Genomic DNA, 21,017 nt, shown 5'->3' with positions numbered 1-21,017 from the left:
AATGGAATCATGATATTTACAAATCAACTGCTGTGCTATCAGTAGTGACTTATAAATTAATTTAATCATTAGAAGACAGCGTGCTACCAGAAAATAACAGTTCACAATTACAAGCATTGCAAATTTTCACTTCCCCCATTACATAAAACAACAGTCAGTAAATGTTTAAGGAAAAAATCACTGTGCTATGGTTGCATTATTTACATATTTCACTGCTTCTTACCTTCACGTGGTAGAACTAGATGACAGCATTCAAGAATCACTTAAGATCTAACAGACTTGATCAGAGCCTTTTAAATGATGTCTCAGGTTTAGACTTGCCAACCAATAATCTGTTACTCTTCACAGAATCTGGAAAGTGGGAATTACCTACACAACATATTCCCCTTTGCTGCCTTCAAGAAGTACCTCTCGTTTTATTTCAAACCAAACTAATGAAGTACATCAGACTGAGATGGAACTCTCCTATTTTTCACATTTTCTGCGAAGTTTTAAGCCTCTTCTGGTACAAAAGAAGGCTATTGACTATCAGCTTCTACTTTCACTGAACCAGCTCGCAGTCGGGAAGATCTAAACACAAACCTTTCTTTGAACCTTATTAACTTGTTTTGCCACTTCACTTACTGTGTCTGCCCCGAAGCATTCGACACTAACACCATGTTAAAACTTCTACTCTTTAGCCATTAGTAAAACGGATTTAAATCCCAAAGCTGTAAAAAAAACACCGAGTCATTGAATATTTTATATCTGTGAAGTTAAATAGTGACTTTGATTATCCAAGTGATTTTAAATAAGATATTTTAAATCTTAATAATAAGTTAATATATTTCATCTTTTCTGATTTGTTTCTGTTACTTTATTTTCCATTCTTCAGATGCACAGCATTGGTTGTATATATAAATAAGGCTACATACCAAAATCCACAAGCTTGACTCCTCCTTCAGTAGTCAAAAGGATATTATTTCCTTTAATATCACGGTGAATAGTTTTGTTTTCATGCAAATGCTGAAGTCCCTGGAAGATGAGATGTAAACATGATTTTTTGCTAAAAGCTCTATGCTTTGTATTGCATTTGCAGAAACAGAAAAATCAGACAAGTATGAAAAACTAAGAAAAATGTATATTTTAATCAAAAACCAGAGATGCCATTCTTTCTGGGAAGATACTTTGCACACTATGAGGAATTTATACCTTTTAATTGATTGACATTATGTCAAAAAAGAAACTTCAAGATAATAGAAGAAAAAAAGCACTATAAGTCCATGCTATATATTACACCTTTAGATCTCAAAAAAAAAAAAACAAAAACAACCTGCTAAAGCCTCTCAATGAATCCACAGTGGAAAGTCAAATTCCAGTTAAAGACAACAAGAAAGGAAGATACTTGATTTTGATTAGCCAAATTTTTTGAGCATTTGAATTCACTGGATCTGATGGCCATTTTGCTATAAAAAGAACTTGGAACCTGACATAAGAAGTTGAATAGTATTTTGGGTGTACTTTTGCAATTTCTCAAAATAAAATAAATTTTTATGCAGAACTATATTTACTGAAGAAATAAATCAATATTCAGAAATCAATTTCCATTCTCTTAATAATGAAACAGATGATTTCTTCTTTACCTTGCTTGTTCAAAAAACTGTCTGAATTACACATTTCATTACATGCTGCCTTAATATGCTGTATTAGAGGATAAATGATCTTCATTCATTAAAAAAAAAACCCATTTATTGAATATCGACTGTCCTTTCGCTGAGAGCTTATCTTACCATCAAAGCTTCGTGTAAGATGTAAGCAATTATAAGTTCATTCATTCTTTCACCCCTCTTCAGAAATCCTTTCACAAGATCAGTCACAGATCCACCATTGCACAGCTGCAAAAGATTACATGAACATAAAAAGGAATTAAGAAGTGCTGGAGCACCTACCTGGTTTTAGTTTACAGTAGTTTTTGTATTTGTACCTGAATGAGCTCCTTATTTGCAAACCACAAATTTATTCATGTCTACTATTTTTAGCAACAACAAAATCAGCAACTTATGCTATTTTTCCCCACTACTTTCTGCATTTAATTTTTCTTGCCCAAATGCAGTCTATTTCTTTGTTTTCCTATATAAATGATTGCCTGTCGCTGAAATGGAATTAGCTTATAGAGCAATAAATTTGCTGTGAAAGCATGTTCTGTGGGGCACTAATTGCTTCTTGCATTCATCACGTGGAACTCATCAGCGATGTGGATTATTACAGCATCAATTCTCAGGTATGAAAGCTAAATACAATGTGAAATGGACTTCAGCCTTCAGAAGACAGGAGGCACAGACACTCCCCTGATAGAAAACTCTCACAAGCAAAACTTGCCTGCCAAGTGGCGCTTAACTTACAGTGTAGAAAAATGTTATATGCAAGGGCCAGGCTTCATGAAATACAATGAAGGCGTGATGGAAAGCTCATTTTTCACTGAAACAGGGTGGGCCATGGATGTAAGACAAATCATAGCCCCTGCAGCATCAACCCTGTCAGCTCCAGATGAAGAAAGCTACAACCTACTGTTGGCAGTCTTTTTTTTTTTTTTTTTTTTTGCCTAAGTTTTGTTAGATTACAGGCCTTGCTCTCTAAAATGATTATCAAGCACACATTATCAGCAAATCAGATTACACTGCAACATTTCATATGTCCATTTTTACCTCTCAACAGTTTTCAGTAGGAACAAGCAACAACGTAACTTTTCTTTGTCTGTAGCAATTAAGTACCTGCACAGATGAAATCAGTATTTAAACCCTTATCTATAAAGATGCTTACTCTGCACCACCTACCACACTCACTGACTGAAGAGCCATTACCCTTCACGCGATTAGCTGCTTCCAATAAGAAAGTGAAACAAACTCTATGTTTTACACTGCATTATCTGTATTTACAATGTATTATTTGGTAGCTTTTATATGAAAATAAACATCTACGTAAGACATTTTACCAAGGCAGTACAACAGTGACTCCTTTTGAGTGCAAGTACAGTCGTCTATTCAAGTTGATGGCACAGTATATCAATGAAACCTTTCAACTGCAGAACACAAACATCAGGTACTTTCAAGATTTTTTTAATCTGTTCTTCTATACCTCTACATATTTCCTGTGTAGCAACTACAAAAACCAACCAACCAAAAACAAATCAAACCAAAGCAACGTAAAAAAAAACCAACAACCCTTGCACTTTGCAGCAACAAGCACAGTACAGCCCTTTGCACACAAACAAAAGGATAATTTTCTGACTGCTGTAGGAACCGCTCAGTTACACTGAATTAGAACAGCATGAACACCTACACAAACACCATCCAGTACATAGGTCTGGCTGCAAAGAGGTTTCCCCTGCCAGGTCAGTGAACACTCTGGTCTGATAGTTGTTGAGCTGTATGGCAGTAATCTTGGTACTCACTCAATCTCGCTACTAACTTTACTGTGACAATAAACATGCTTACAGAAGAGAAAAACTCATACGCTTAAATGATGAGATTAAGAGCTTTGTGGGATCAGGGTCAGACTCCCAAACAGGATTGAATTTACTGTCTTCAGCCATTCTGGTACTCTTCACTATCCAGCAGGCAAATTTTGCTTCACATGGATAGATCTTCTGTTTTGGTTACAGAACTTGATATCTGAGAGCGTTTCTGTTCAAGGTAAAGAAAACTAACCCAGAAAGGCATATATCCTCTCTGTATGTGAGAGAAAGAAAAACATATCTCAGAACACACCTTCTTCTGTACTTAGGCACTAAATAATGCTGAATTTAATTGCCTGGGAAAACCATGTTTATTTTTACTTTCTTAAATATGTTGCTTTAACTAGTTTTTCTATTTCTCCTGTAAGCTATAAGTACCTGTTATAAGATAACTATCCATTTTATTAGATACTAAAACTAGTAATTTTGGGTCATAGCAAAATTGAAACTTGGTATGCAAAAGCTCACCTGAGAAGGCCTTGAAGAGAAAAACAAAAGTCACCCACATCCCAGTGGGTGATCCCATCTGCAATGATTTAAAGGCAGAGCAGCATTTAGGCAGAGGTCAGCTCAGGATCTCACAGACCTGCTTTCTTGCATGTACAAGGCAAATGTGCTTTTACTACTTCTTTCTCAGAAATCTGTAGTTTACCAAAATCAGACAATTTGTATTTTTCTGACCACTACAATAGGAGGGTGAGGGGGAAAAAAAAAAAACAACCCAGAAGATAGAATGGAAACAGCTAAAAGGAAGAAAAGGGATTATGAAAACACAAACCACAATTAGAAAAGGAGATTATGGCCTACACCGTATCAGTACGCTCTAAGATGCGCAGGGAGGGGAGGGATGATGACGACAAAAATGACACAGGTTGGCATTAACCCTGTTCTATTTTCCTACTGGCCAAACAAATCCATGTAAAACACTGCCACCCGTCTCATTTATTGTTTTTACTGCCTATTTTTGCAGGCAAAGATGCCACATGTTGCTGCAGCCATGCATGCAGCTACACATACATACAAAGGTCAAACAGCAATTCTTTTTCCTGACTAAGGCTATCAAATTGCATGTGCTTTCAACACAAGCTTATCACAAATGCAGAAGAAAGTCTCTCTCAGAAAAAGCCAGGTTCCACTCTTCTATTTCAAAGCAGAGGCTACAGAAAGATACTGCTTAATACAGTTCTGGACCCTTAGAAACATTGAGCAAAATCTGGACCATGGAACAAAAGCTTAAAATAACAATAATAATTAAAAAAGAAAATGTGATTCAGATCTCGTAATCCTTAAATAAGACTGTGGGATAAATATTATTTATTAGTACAGCCAAACTGGAAGTTTTCTGGGCTGCTAAGAATAATGCAGCTTTAAATTACAAGCTCTGCAGTTTCTTAGTAGCACACCGTGCACAGCAAAACCTGTGCAAACTCCTACCAAGGCTGCTGTGTTTGAATGTAGCCAACTGCAATGCTTGTACAACAAGGAATCATGGAGGCAACAAAGACGTTTTTCAATGTTCATTCTTCTTTCCTGTGAAGCATCTAGAAGATAGAGGTGCTGGTAGCTATTGTACGAATACACAGCCAAATAGTTCATGTCACGATTCCACATTTGTTAAAATCTCTTCCAAATACCCTGATGGAGGGTGCTATAAGCATAAACAAGAAAAGCAGAGAACTCAGGTAGCAGGTATACTGAGAAGCTAAGTGCCTACCTCAGGTGTGCAGCAGGGCAGCTTTTAAAGGTAATGACCAAACTGATACAACTGAGACATGGGCTTTTCTGGGAGAACAGAGTAATAATTCTATTTATCTCTCCCACACATTCTCTGATAAGCACCGATATTTACTGTGTTTTGTATCAGTTTTATAAGACCTACGTTAAGCATCCAGTAATACCCAGAGGAGAACTGGATATAGGAGAAGTATTAGTGGCATTTGTTAGCTCTTAAGTAGTTGAAACATAATTTGAATTGACTTTCTCAGTTCAGTGCTAGGATACCAGAAATACTCTGGTACTTGAAATGCTTGCAAGAAAAAAGTCAAGTGGGTTCTTCAGTTTGATCTGTTTTCAGGAATGAAAGGTAGAAAAAAAATACTTTTCAATAGTTGAATAAAATTAGTTTAAAGAGACAGACTCTATCAAAGTGAGAAATGGCAAGAGAAAACATTAGTGATCCTCCAGCAGGCAAACTATTTAGAAATGTCATCTTGATAAATTTGTACATGAGTAATTTCCATCCATTTAAAGTTTGTCACTTCTTCTACTGTTTCCTTTTGACACACAGGTATTTTCAGTAACTGGCACTATTTTCAGGGCCCACTCTGATAGAATGTTACTATTATCTGCATACGAAAGCAACTAAAGAGAGGTAAAATGAAATCTTTGGGCTACCGAAAAGGGGGGTGGAGAAGACAGAGACAGATGATTCCTAGAGGTACGCAGCAAAAGGATGAGAGGCAACAGTCACCAGATGCAAGATGGTGGATTCTTGGACACAAAGGAAGTATTTTTCCTACTGAGAGTGGTTAAGCTTTAGAAGACCTTGCTAAGCAAGCCTATACTATCTAGGTCCTTGGAGATATTCAAAACATGAATGGAAAAGACCTTGGGCAAACTTGTAACATTAATCATCTTTGAGGAGGGAGGTGTGGGCCCAATAATCTCCAAAGGTCCCTTTGAAGCTGTATTTTTCTCTAGCTAATAATATTTGGATTTAAAAATACTCAGTCCTTAATACTCAGTCCTAAAAATTAACTCAATCCTTAACTTAAAAGTCCACCAAATGTTCAAAAAAAATAAGCGATATTTTAGGGGAAAAACAGGGATTTCTATGAAAATAGAAGGGGAAAAGGACTGAGGAATTCTTGCACACTGAAACCAGAAGGAAGAATTTGAAAGGAGGCTTGATCCATCTGAAAATGCCCTTATGACTTCCACAGGGGTTCTGAAGGGCTCCTCCCTTACAATTTCCTGGCAGGCAAAAGGCAAAGACTCATCCTGGGATAACACAGTCCTCCACCCACCCATCTGACACAACCTTGTGCTGCTGTATTTGAGCTATTAGTATGCAAAACTATCTTCTGCAATAGATTTATAAAATAGCATGATTCTAAGACACGTCAGTTGAAATTGCCATCACAGTCATGCAGGTGCTCTTTAAAGATCTTACTCACTCTTCATCTGACTCAGCTGATACATTTCTGTGTTCAGCTCTTCTCAATTCTGAAGCCCATTGAATAATGATTCAGCAGCAGCGTCATGTTTAAGAGAACTATTAGTCACACTTCTGTAAGGTCTGTTACAGCCTTCAATCACCCAACTGCTCCTCATGTAAGCACCCGTGCTAAGCTGTCAGGTGACATCTGCTTGCATCCTGCAGTTGTGAAGGCACTTTCATCTTACTTCACTAGCTTGGATTTGAACAACTACTACTACTACTTCCCTTATCTTCACAGGCTGCACGGATATCATGTAACAGATCACATACGCACAGCTTAAGCCACGCACAAATCACAGTTGTGAAAAAGTAGCATTGTGGGAGAAAGGGGGACTCCAAGAAACAATCTAGATCACTGTATTTGCACTGAGTGGGGATCCAGCATCTTTGGGTGGTCTTCAGCAGATACTTGTTTAACCTACTCCCAAAAATCTCCCAGTGAAGGTAACTCCAGCTTAAGTAGCTTGTGAGTCACTAGCCCTACAGTGAGAATTTTTTTTTTTTTTACTATTCAAGCTCAATATTCTTTGCTGCCAGCAAAACTGCTTTATTTTTACCCTTCCCTCCAGTCTTCACTGAAAATAAAAGATCATTACTTTGTATTTAACATCTCTGACTACTGTCATGCCATGCCATTTTTCTCTTCTGTGGGCTGAAAACATCAGCTGCTGCAACCTCCTGAAATGACCTATAAATGACCTTTTGTAAACCTAGGCTGCCTGCAATTTGCTACTGCAGCCTGCATCCATCTACTGCATTTTATCCTGTGATTCCAAGAAGTTCCTCAGTATGTCACTATTCTCCAAGTGTGCCTTGTAACTCATCTAGGTGTCCAGTCCAAACTTCTAATGTGAGCTGTGTTTCATCACCTAAGACATTAATGAGCAGAAACAGGCCAACAGCAGATACCCAGTAGTGGTTCTGCCAGCCCAAAAGTGAACTACTTACCACTGTTCTTGGAGTACAGTTTTATGAAAAATATGGTTATCTGCTTTTCTGTTTATGCAAAGTTTCAGTAATTTCCACATTTTCCTCACAGAGATGTCACATGGAACCACATCAACTCTTACAAAAACACAATGACATCTACTGCTTTTCCCTTCCAACACCAGTTATTTTGTTAGAAATTTTATTAACGTGAATTGTGGCCCAATCCAAGTTGGCCACCTTTATTATGCTACTGGGTTCTAGGTATTTCAACACTGGTTTCTGCTGTTTGGTTCTGGAATCATTTTAGGTACCAACATTAAGACGACTGTTCAGTATTTCCTTAGATTAGTATTTTCTTCACTGCATAAACACATCAAATAGTCTATCCCATTTCTCTCTCCTCTTAGCACAGTCTTGTCCTTGCCATACCACAATCTTTCTAAGCTCAGTTAAACTCTTGTACCTCAGTTGTGTATTTTTGTTTCTCTTTTAGGAAGGCTTTCTGAAAGGTTAGAAGAAATAAATGCTGATTAATTCTTACTGCTCTCCTACTGTGCTTCGATTTTCTTTCCACATCAGCTAATTTGCTACTGCGCATTCAATGATTTCTTTTAGTAACTGCCAACTGCATGCCATTTTCCTAAGCACAGCTACCTACCTACCAGTTCCCCAAGCTTGGTGAAACAGTCTTTTCAAAAGCCTGCTATCCTTACTGTCCTCACAGTATCCTTTCTTTCCTCACAAAAGCGAACACAACTATTTTAGAGTTTTTTTTCTCCACTTAAATTTCTTTTGTCCACTTCTCTAAATAGAACTTCTCTATCAGAGCAGATTCAACCTAATACAGCTGCTTCCTGTATTCCTTTCTTAGCCTTGTCTCCAAGATGATGGACTGCATGTCTCAACAATGACTGACACACTCATGACCAGAATTCCCATTCTCTTATGCATCTCTACAAATGTCTGCAGCCAAAATGCTCATTCCACCAGCAGCATATAAAGCCAATCACAAGTACCTACATAAGTCTAAACAAGAACCCTTCTCTAAATCATTTTCTTCAATGGGCCAAGTGGCTTAGCATGCTGCTCCTTTCTGTAGAGCATATTCTTAACTTCACATCAAATAAAGGAAAGCTACGTGCTGTGGCCTCTATTGTTTTTCTAAGAATATTACAAGATAACCCATAATCAAACAAACCATAACACCACCCTAGGCTTTTACGTAACATTGATTGCTTTCAATTTAGCGTGAATGAAATGTATCACTGAAGCAGACATCTTTCCTGAGTTGTTATTTAGCTTCAGTGATCACAGACCACACGCTATATGTAATGTTGCTCTTTTACATCATCTAGCACCTTCGGGGCTGTTAGTCACTGCCTCATGGGTGCTTGCTGTTTCTGACTTTCTTAGGCTTGGCTTTTAGCCTAGAGGAAAAGTTTGCTGATTCCATCTCATGCAGTGATGGTCTCCAGAGTCTCTCCTTTTTCTCAGTCAGAACACAGAACTATAGAATGGCTTGGGTTGAAAGGGACCTTAAATATCATCTAGGCAATGGTCAGTAGAGAGTCTGGGACTTTCTAAACAAATACAAAAGGCAGTTTACCAAGATAGAATATTGTGCTACAAAAACCTCAGCATAAATAATCATTTTATTGCTATTTATTTTATTGCACAAGAAGCAGTGGTAAAAATAATATTCAGGATGCAAAAACATTCATTTGGGTAGGAAGAAAAAGCAGGTCCTAAGTTGGAGATCAGTAACATCAACATAACTATTTCTACTGACTGCTACAAACTTAATGAAGGCTCTGAAAAACAAAGCCTAGTCACCAGACAGGGTGGGCTGTGTTAACAGCATGCACCTCACATTTTCTATTTCCTGCTCAGAAGTACACTGCTTTTGTTCAGTCTTTACCCATTACAGAATGTTTCAAAGCATCTTCCTCTTTTGTAGCTTCATTTCTGCACAATGCAGGATTTGGACAGTAATTCCAAGTACTATCATGTCCACACTACACAATTAATTTCATGACTGCGTTCCTAGATGAAGACAATAATTTAGTATAATTCACTGCAATTTAAGTGACTGCAATAGAAATCATCCCTATTGAGTTTGAGAATAAGTTTAGGGAAGCACAGATCAAAGCAATGGGCCTTGTCTCCAGGCTTTTCACAAAAGGAGCTAAGCTGAAACACTCATCCTAAAGGCAATTTCTCTCCACTCAGAGCACAGGACAGGTCAGCTTAACTGCTCTCTGGAGGTGCCTGCCTCCCTCCAGTGAGGGCAAAAGAAGCTATGGCGACTCAGCAACTGTGATGGGACCCTAAAGGAACAAGAATATTAAGCAGAACATACCAAGACATACAGAGAATTTTGTAAGAAACTTCTTTGAAATCAGAACTTTTTTAAGGCAGGTCTTGGCTTCCGCTAAGTCAGCATTTTCTGAGCTGCAACCGACATCCTTTTCTGAGCCCACAGCAATGTTGTTTTCAGCAGCACTGATACCTGACTGTCTGTTTCCATCACATCCCAGCTCCTGGCTCAAAGCTGTAGTGTTCTTCTCCCAAATTCTGCAATCCCCAGCCCTTCTCTGCCTGACAAAGACACAGAGCAAAAGGCTCCCTCCCTGCAGACAAGTCCGCTTGTTCTCGTCACACACTTTAGAAAAGAACCCAATGAACTGAGGACAGGAACAGCAAAATTACACTATCATGCTTGAGTTTAAGCCACAGATGTCTAAAAAAAAAAAAAAAAAAAAAAAAAAAAAAAAAAAATCACTCCAGAAAGTCTTATAATGATTGATGCTAACTGCAACCAAAGCTTAGGGAAGCTAGGAAGCTTGGCAATCTGACATTCAACCAATAGGTACACAAATTCAATTTGGAGTTTCATAAAATAATCTCAAAAGTAAGATGTATAAAAAGTGATGTTAAGTATTCAAACAAGGGATGCAAAGTATTCACGTGCTATTTAACTACAGAGCAGTATAACAAACATCTTTTTTCCCTTGCAGCCTGGTGACAACGTTGTTAGAGCTTTATCATACTCAGCTTTTTGTGTATGCTATATTCCTCAGCAACGTGGGTCACAATATATGCTTAACAGCTGCCTAAAAGACATGGACTAGGCAAACTACAATGTAAAAAAAAAAAAAAAAAAACACCTCATTTTGTAGAAGAAAATACGAGTATTTACTAAAACCTTGATGCATCAAATGACAGTTGTAGCCAGGCAACTTTGATCTTGAAAAAGAAGCAAAAGCCACTTTGCCATGACTGCATTTCCTTTTTCCCCTCTTCCACACACTGAGAGGTACAATGAAGGGTGCCAATGCCATTAGCTGGAAAGTGAAAGAAATTATGCTAATGGAGAGAAAAACACCTATCAGCCATCAGGATACTTACAGTACTGAAAAGCACAGAAGGAGATGAGCAGAAATACCCGCCTTGCTCTAAACTATCCTGCTCAGTTCCCAGCCTGTTTTGGCAGAAGCAATAGTTGACAAGTCTTTTTTTCCCCCCCTCTAGTTTTTATATCTCCATGTTTTACATCACTCAGCCTCCCACACGTTGAGCCACACAACATGGAAGAAGTATCCGGATAGCTTTCTACCTCTCTTTAAGCACACTGGGATAGGAAAGATACTTCCATTTCATAACACATTGCTACCATTGTCCCGACTGTAGAAGTTGATACTTTGCATCTGACTATCTCAGCCAACATACCCACTCATACCTAGACCTTACTTCGGGTAGTGGTTGCCCTTCTTTTGTAGCAAACCTCACTGCAACTTCATATTATACTATTAGTAGCTTGACTCTCCAGTTGAAAAACACCTTTCTTCCCCAGTGCAACCCTGGAACTGCTGCGTGTAACTTCTTTAGATGCATAACCATACTCTGAACATCATATAGCAGAAAAGAGGATCTTCTATTTTTTTTTTTAATAAGTATACACTTCAGCGAGTTATACATGCAGTATCTAAAAGGCAACATGAGAAATTACCACACAAAGTAGGTCAGTGAAGGATCCAAAACTAAGCCACAAGATTTGAGCGTTAATTATGCTCCTTTTTCTCCATCAGACACATATGGAAATTATGCTGTCACTGCTCATTATGAAGTTGCAAGGAAGTTTTATACATATTTCATGATTGCTAGGGCTCTCTCTGTGACGACAGTCAGCATTTGGAAGCATCAGAATTGCTAAATGTCTCTCTCCAAACACCAAATTCAAGAGTGTGACAGCACAGAGGATTCACTTAAGGCTACAGGCATGACAACAGCTTCACTGCTCAGCTTCCTTTATTTCATCCAGGAGTTACTGCAACACCTTTCTGAAGGCTCTGGAGAGTTCTTACCCTTAATAAGGTCTCTTTGACCATGTCATTCTTCTCTTGAACCCTCATGCTGGCTGCCTCTTCTCAATCACATCAGATACGCGCTAGTTGCTCTTACTGTCAAGAACCATAGCAGTCCTAATACCTTCTTTAGGCAGTAACAGATCTGCTCTTATCCTCACAAGGCTGGTATCCATTGTTGACTAACTGTATGCACGTCATATTTTCTCTTCTGCTTTGAAAGAACAGCGACAGCAACCAGAATGCCACATTGCTACCCTCAAGTCCTCCTTAGTAAGTTCCTGCTGCAATGCTGACAAACACATGCAGCTGACTGAGATCACAAAGCAGTCCTCAGAGGAACAGGATTCTAAACTTCTTACTGTACATTCAAAAATATTTTGATTTTTAAATGTTCTCATAATGTTGTGAACAACGTATTCTAGTATGTGGAATATTATCTGTAGTAATAAGTAGATAATGATAACATTACATGCTCTAAGAGGAGACTGTATAGCATTGATAGTATCATTGTCAGGTTTAGTGTGCTCATACATGGATACTAAACAGGACTGGGGCATCCTTAAAATAACAAGGTTGCTGGACAGCATGAAGGAAACAGACTGCTGAAATTGTACAGACTCATGCTGTGCTCCATGGACTGTTAGCTGAACTCAGCAGAGCTTTGCAAATATTCTTAAGATAAGCCAATTCTTAAGATGCACATACTAGGAGAAGCAAAACACCTAAAAAGAATGCCTGGACAGTCTTTCTTGAAGTTGATCACTACCAAATGGGTAATTCTGTAATCTCTTGGTATTTTTCGTCCACCTCACCAGAAATCAGGATTCTTTTATTCTTTTATTTCCCTACTTCAAGTGCTGAGGGAATGGAAAAAGCAAATGTACTTCTTTAGAGAAACAGGCTCTGTACAAACTATTCCACAACTTCACATGATTTCTCTGCTTAAGATTACATTGGAACCAGAAAAGAAGTTCCTAGAAAATGCTTTGATAATATAAAAAGCTCTATTTTGGGGTGAGAAGTCACTTCACCCACATTCTCCCCTATGAGGTTGTTTCAAATCAAAATGTCCTTTTTTAAAATCACAAAAATCCTAGTTCCTAATTATAAAAACATACTAAGAACAGTAAAATACAATAGTTTATGACATTCACAAACCCAAATATATGTCAAACATGACAAGCATAGCTACTTAACTTTTGAAAACAAACTGAGATGTTTCTTGGAGTTCCTGCCTCATCTGTGTAAGAAACAAACTACAAAATAGCTACATTGCGGTTCTTGGCTTCTTACTGAAGAAAGCAAATAAAAGCCCTGCAATACCTACTATTTCTCCTGCTGTTGTACTTTCAGCCTTCAACCAGTGTTTCCTGGGTTGTTCTTTGTAGTATATTTCAGGTAAAGGCTATGCTAATTGTTCTCCCCAACTGATCAAGGCCTGCACGCTCATCTGTAAGATGCAATATGATCTAACCTCTCTGCCTCTATCTTATCTCTATCTCTAATTTTCAATTATCTTAGGTCTGGTCCCTTTCTAACTAACATCCAGAATGGAAGAAATGCATTATGGTATGCCCTGCCTTAGCTGCGTCACTTTGTTGATGCCAACTGACATGACACTGCTAGGCTGATTCAAAGTATAATGCTTAAGTGGTTTCTTTTCAACACAGACTCAATAAGCCAAATTCTACTACCTGCCTCTTCAGAAACACATAACAAGGCTTAAAAAACTGACAATCATCTCTTACAATGAAGAAAATATTCTTTATTGCTAATTGACTAGAAGAGCACCCTCACAGGGGCAGACGTTCATACTATGTACAGGCTATAGAGAGAAGGGCATTACTGAACTGCAACTCAAAACTACTGATATTCATAGAGATGGGTTTCACTCAGCAGTCATCCTTGTAGGTGTTCCCTTAAATATGCTGAATTGAGCAAGTTAGGTTCCTTTGTTACCAACACCCCCACTAATTATATTAAAAGCTCTTGCATATTAGTTTTCCTTTAATTTAATTATTTATTCAAAATTCTATACCACTCTCAAATTCAGGTCCTCACTGTGTAGCGTTTGTCTTAACACAACTTTCTTCTTCTATTAATCCTGTACCAGCATGACCGCTACAAAAAGTGCTGTCATGAAAGGTTGTTCAACGTTACTTTCCCAAGTAATCATTATGCAAGTTTTATAACTAATTAGATACAAACTGAAAGGTTATATCAAAGTAGGAAATTGACTCTTTTTGGTACTTTGTTACATTTATCAATATTGTTTTTTCTAAGTTTTTTTTTTAATAGCAATAGTTCCTACTCTATCAGAAGCTTATTTCCCACTCACTACACTGCAACTTCAAAATGGTTTACGAGATCATTTAAGTAATCTGCACATCAGAACAGAGACAGAAATACAACAAAGAAAATAAAATCCAAATGGTTAATAGAAAATAAGGAATTTCACTTCAAATTAGAAATACTTTCTATTAAGATGCTTGCTATGAGGTAATTATTAAGCAAGGAAGTTAGGTCAAAATATTGTGCTTACCCAGAATTACTCTAACAGATCCTTCCTATCATTTTGAAGCAACTACTTTTATTTTCTATAGGCAGAAAATGTCAGACACCTAAATCAACAGATCAGCTCCTAACTACATTTAATGGAAATTAAATACTTCTTGACAGCCAGCCCAATTATTCCTACTCAGAAGGCACACCTTCAACCTGTACTGTGAACATCCACTGCCTCTCCATTGAGATCTTTGCCTCACTGAAGGCCTTACAGTGAGCAGCAAACAGAAGTGACAATTTTAGTTAAAACTTCAATATTCAGCTATCTTGTCCTGGAATTTGAGAGCACAGATTCAATAGGTAATGACTCAAGTAAGGATAAATTCATCTTGGAAAGCAGAGATGGAAGATGTGGGATACTTCACACCAGAACAGGAATAATTTTGTCATAAACAAACCCAAAGGCTTTTCCATTGTGACATCATGATTTGATGAAAATTCAAATATTTGAGACTGATAATCTCACAAGAACCCTTCACAGAGTCACCATCCCTAGAAGTGTTCAAGTATTTAGGTGTTGAACTAAGGGACATGGTTTAGTGGCAGGTGGGCAGTTAGACTTGGTGATTCTATGATTATAAGTGCAATATCAAACAACTACAGAGAATCACCCACTGAATTCTTCCAGACTAATTTCATGGTGATCAAGCAGACCTCCATGAAAATAACCTTCCTGTGCACAGCTGTACTACTTTATTTCCATTTCATCACATCAGAAGTGTTTAATCCTTGGCAGAAAGATTGGGCCAATTATTTGAGCTTCAGAAATAGACATATAGCTCCCTATATGAAGAGCCTTTCTCTACAGTAACCTCCCACCTGAACAGAAATAATATCTTCAGTTCAGAAAAAATTCAAAACTCTAAGTTGCTAAACAGTTGGAAGACATTTCATAGATGTCTCCTATACCTCATAAGGAATACTGCTATAGATCTGTCTTGTCCCATATTATTCTATAGATAACTATAGCTGATCTCAGAGACAGGATAGAGGCTAAAAGGACTTCCATACAATTCAAATGTACATGCAGCAATATGGTAACACACACTATGGTGACAGTTTTACATGACTGTTGTACTAAAAACATCAGTACAGTTCATATAAATAACATTTAAGAAAGAACTGGGAGAAAAGAAATCTGACAGCTATCTTTTCATATGGGCTGTAGATACGTAGCATGGAACATGCTTTTGAGAGCTGCGGTTTTTTGCCCCCCTCCCCCATATTTCATACACTTCAAAAGCAAATACAACCTCCACACACTCCTCCAATAGAAACAGAAGCATCTGCAAGCTAAAGATTAATTGTTGTCTTTCAAAAAAAAAAAAAATGTGTATAAATTCAAGACGACAATTTTTATAAACTTTAACACATCAACTGAAATCCATTACACTCATGGATCTATGTGTGCAGTGACAGAACGCATCCAAGATTACCCCACATACCCCATACTGGCACTTACACACAGCATGGCATGCAGAGATTAAAAACAGAACTTGTACTCCAGATGTAGTTTATGCCTTTCACATTATTAATAAAAATCCAGGCAAAATATAAAAGTTCAGATATAAACACTTAACAGTTTCTTCACATATATAGTGATTGTTCTATAATGGCTGTTTGGTATCCGTCCTTTGCAGGACAGAAGTTTCACAGATGGAGTTTCAAATGCCCAGCAGACACAAAAGAAGCCAGATTTTTCAAAGAGCTGACTTCTTTTCAAAGTCAAACCTAATAGTTTGCATTGGAAATGATAAAAAATTATCTCAAAAACATTTTCTCAATCCAAGTTAGAAGAATTTGGAAAAGCTTTAGAAATTAGGCATTTTCAGAATTAGAGAACATGAAATATTTGGCAGGAGCTTTGTATACATTTAACTGACATAAAATACAACAAATTTTTCCAATTCAACCTTGCCAAACACTGATCAAACATCAGCAAAGAGAAAGTTTTTGCAGAATAGACTCCAGTGAACCTATGAAAACAATAATGATCAACCTCTTTGCTCCTAGATTAGTCAAAATTAAAGACCTAAAGATGGAAACAAATTACAGGCCTGGTCATACTCTCATTCCATTTTCAACAATATTTGGCAACAGATTACTGCCTTAGTTCACTTGCCTTATTTACCTACTTAAGCATCTGTGTGAACAGAAAAACAACCTGTAATTCATTTCTGACATTTATTTAGAACAAAATTAAAGTAACCACTATAATGAATTGTTACATCACACCTTAGTCATATTTAAATAATATTTCCACAACATGCTTTTCAGCAAAGAAAGGTCATAGCAAATCTTATCAAGTCCTATTAGCGCTTATAAACTTGTTTTGAAGACATAACACTACTAGTATAAATATGCCATACATTAAAAGAATGCTGAAACTGGGGGAGATCATTAATTCATCAACACTCACAAGACCAGTATTCATCACTTCACATGCAACCACTAAGGAAAGACAACGAACAACTTTCATCTAGTTCACTGAGCTCATATTCAATGTGGGAATGCTCACTTGAAGAAAACTCTATTTAAAAAAAAAAAATTTACCTCAAGAACAAGCCAAAGCTGGTCTCCATTTTTCACATCTTTCTTGTAGTACATGCCATAGAATTTGACTACATTGGGATGATCAGAGAGAGCTTTCAAAATGTTGTACTCAGCTTCAATTTCTTCATCAATATCCTAGTGTCACAAATGAGAAATACAAAGCAGAAAATCATATCTGTTAAAAAAAAGGTAAGACTTTCAGGCTATTCAAATTGAGTTTGAAATAGCGCAAAGAAAAAACCATGTAAGTATTGATATACCACCTGAAAGTCTACAAAGCTTGGTTGTGTTTTCTCAATACAAGTTATATTTTTTCCTTGGTCTTCAGTTATTTCAAATAACAAACATATGGGGCATGACAGAGGAGCCCTCAGAAGAAGAGGCAAAGAGCATTTCACAGTGAAGCCAGTACAGCCCACAGGTGTGCCGATGCAGGCTGGCAAGTTTTCAGGAGAGCATGCAGATGCCTTGGGCAATCACCAGTTACTCCCCCAATCTCTAGGCTACCCCCAGTCACTGGGGACTGAACAACACAAGCCACCTATGCACTGAAAGAGCTCACTGAGAGATACTATCGTATTGTTTTACTCACACTCAGAATATGCCATCTATCTGTGCCACAGTTAGTGGCAAAACAGCTCAAGTCATTTTCCTCCCATACAGTTTAAAACTTGAACAAATGTTGTTGCATACCTGTTCCCAAAATTAACTTACTTTTAATACAAGTTGCTATTTACACACAAATATAAATAGATGACAAATTGTAGAGGAAGGCTACCTGTGAACTCCGCTATCCAAATGAAGTATTTCCTATCAACAAAAAGCCAAAAACTTCTCTCAACTTCCTCACCACCACCACCAAATGGATGCTTTGTAGTCCTAGTGAATGACAGTCCTTCTCATTTATCTCACAACCAAACACACCTGTTCTTAGGAGGCATCAGCACACTTGTTCTGTGATTCTGTGATTGTTTCCTATGTGGGACTTTCCAACACTAAATCCAAGTTCCTCACATTAGCCTTTGGCAATTTTTTTTTTTTTTTTATAAAGTCTTAGACTGTCACCAGGATCTTCAGGAATTAGGCTATAAACTTCCATATTGGGATTACAAGATTAAGTCTTCTCACAAGGAGGAGCTTTTTTCTTTTTTTTTTTTTTTTTTTTAAGAAAACTGGAGCAGCTGAAAAGCAGCAGAATTTTTCTCCTCTTTCAAAAAAAAAGAGATTACATGAGTTTTCCCACCTGCATAAAATAGAACACAGTCAATTTAAAAAAAGGATTTAACAGAGATTTGACTCCTGAGGGGTACTCAGATTTTACGAGACTTTTACCATTATGAGGAGAAGTGGAGAGAATGGAATCAATAGAATATTTCTGTGCATGCTAAAAAGAAAAATCTTCCTCTGCATTTTATGAAATAACAGAAATTGATATATTTTGTTAAATTTAACATATTTACCTGCATAACCAAAGGGAGTGACTCTTCTAGAAATGGCAAAGAGAATAATTTTGTGTAAGATTAGATGTAAAATAACAGCTAAGCGTCTTAATGTACAACAGCTCTTTCTTATAGCCTTAAGGACAAGACTAAGATTGTTCTCAGTTCCATCTTCATATATTATCATTTCAGCACCCTCACTTTGTTACTTCACTTTCAAAAATCTGAGCTGTTATTCAACATAAAGAAATCAGAAAGCTCTAAGGACTGAATATGGAGTTTGTCACCTATGATAACATCATTTCTTAATTCAGTTTGGAAATATAAGTTAAGCTTAGTAATATAAAAGCACTTTTTTCTGCTCTATTCTTCAGTTCAATTCTTCTGCTGCACTACTCTGAAATTGTCTTTAAAGAAAAAGTTGTAAAATTTAAAGAAAATAAATAAAGTACCTTTTTCTTCATTGCAATGGCTCCCTCTGCAGCCATTAATAATACTTTCAGTTTAAACAAAAAGGACTTGTTTATACCTTTCACTGTTCAAACAGTGGATTGCCATTTTAGTACTAACATGGAGGTACAGCAACTACTTCAGACCTCCTGTAAACAGGAGGGGAAAAGGAAGAATGCTATTCTTAGCATAAGAAGAATATACTAAGTCAAAAGTTCAAGTCTTGCACTTTGATGCGTTACTGGCTCTCCTCTACGTAACAGTACCCTCAGCTCACACTGAAAGACACCCTTAATTCTAGGTAACAAAAAAATCCACGAGAAAATTTGATAGAACTAAAATCTAGTTTTACAGCAAAACTATAATTCTAATAGAAGTAAATCTGAATAATATTACGATGTGCTAAAAAATGTTTTCAGTGCTTCCAGTTGGACAGTCTCTGTTTATGGGAAGTCTGAGAGCTTCCAATGCATTTGAATTTACCAAGGTCCATTTGCTTAGCCTTTGCAAGGTTATTTTGTTTACTTTAGGAGAGGTAGATGGTATTGCACTGAGATGAGCCTCCTTTTGCTTCTTTGAAAGCATACTCATCTGAAGCAGATCATCAGGAAATAAAATGATAAAGCATGACAGTAAATTTTACAATCCTTTTATGGACTTAAAGGCCACAGTAACATTATTCTGACATTGATAGGTAGGGGTAGACAGAACCTTGTGTGGCTGTACAGCTCCAAAACTGCAGTGTTTGACACAGCATGATGCGCTCTTCTTCATTTGCCCAGAGAATTGTGTAATGGAAGCACTTGCCTCATGTGTAAGCATAAGATATAGGTCACAGAGCCAGAATGCAGTTAGAAGGAGAAACACAGTCTCTTACTGCTACAGTTCTTGCTGCTAGGCAGTCTGTAGCTTGTATTCACATTGCAGATTCAGAACAAACCACAGAGCAGCATCTGCTACCTGAGACCTACCATCCTGATAGGAACTGTAACAATATCTTGAAAGTGCAAAAGATAAGCTCAGAGGAGCCGCCTGGAAAAGGAACAGCTCCTTGTCCTTTTGCAGGTTGGCATTCTCAAGAAAGATCCCACGCCACATGCTGTGCCGCTGAAGTTGACAAACCCACCTTTACGAACCCGGCTAACTAACATTCTTCCTACAGAACATTTATCTGCCGCCCAAACATCAGCTACAAAACACAAAACCACGCTGTCTGTGCAGGAGCTACTGCCTTCACATTTTCTGCATGAGAAGATAGATCCTGCTGTGATATCTACATAATCTGACACATTCTGAAAATGCAGAACCAACAGTAAGAATAATGAAGTATGCAGTTTTATTTTTTAAAATGTCACTCCTAGCATGTCACCAAGCTGAAAGCACAGACTCAAAATAGATGTCTGAAGGGACATCTAAGGTACTTAAAAACGTGTAACTTTCTCAGTGCGCAGAAAAGAGGAAAAGGAACACAATCAGAAGTACAAGAAGCTAGGACTCCTAACTTCCTTCCAGGTAAGGAAAAAAAACAAGCAATTTAAGTAACTTACATGAACAGGATCCAAGATTTTGACTGCTGCTTTGCTGCCATTTTTCTTATTTAATACCTTGAAAACTTTTCCGTAAGTTCCTTTGCCAATAGTCTCAATTATTTCCCAGGTATCTGAGGGGTCAGGAAAACTATCAAATATTATTGTTTTCCCAGTCAATGGAAGCATCTCAACTGATGACTCCTAGAAAAAAGGGGAAATTTCCAAATTCAGTGAATAAACAATCATTCACAATTAATTTCCTACAAATAAGAAATGAAATACATATTCCAGGTTCAAACACTAGAAATGATTTTACACAAAGCATGCATGTACTGAATAAGAAACAAGAAAAGCTGCACTTAATACAGGTTTTCGATACAGTACCAAATAAAAGGAAATTCAAGTGGTCTTCTGTATTAATTTGAGGCTTCAGTGAAGTCACTACAAGCTTTCTCATAACAAAACTAAAGT

General features: G+C 37.3%; 1 protein-coding gene across 1 annotated transcript in view; it reads right to left on the bottom strand.

The window, feature by feature from the left end:
* Positions 1-20,732, bottom strand: part of LOC122189511 (myosin-IIIa-like) — a 34,145-nt gene extending 13,413 nt beyond the window's left edge. The window contains exons 1-4 of the mRNA XM_042888752.1: positions 20,565-20,732; positions 17,129-17,263; positions 1,770-1,874; positions 915-1,014 (exon numbers count right to left, since the gene is read on the bottom strand). Of these exons, the coding sequence (XP_042744686.1) occupies positions 915-1,014; positions 1,770-1,874; positions 17,129-17,263; positions 20,565-20,732 (508 nt within the window). The remainder of the gene's footprint in view (positions 1-914; positions 1,015-1,769; positions 1,875-17,128; positions 17,264-20,564) is intronic.
* Between the last annotated feature and the right edge of the window lie 285 nt (positions 20,733-21,017).

The sequence above is a fragment of the Lagopus leucura genome, unplaced genomic scaffold (genome assembly GCF_019238085.1).
Source record: "Lagopus leucura isolate 7727_CA_CO unplaced genomic scaffold, USGS_WTPT01 Super-Scaffold_100157, whole genome shotgun sequence".
In the NCBI taxonomy this organism is placed as follows: domain Eukaryota; kingdom Metazoa; phylum Chordata; class Aves; order Galliformes; family Phasianidae; genus Lagopus; species Lagopus leucura.
Note: the sequence above shows the minus strand (reverse complement) of the source record. Positions and strands in the feature narration are given on the sequence as shown.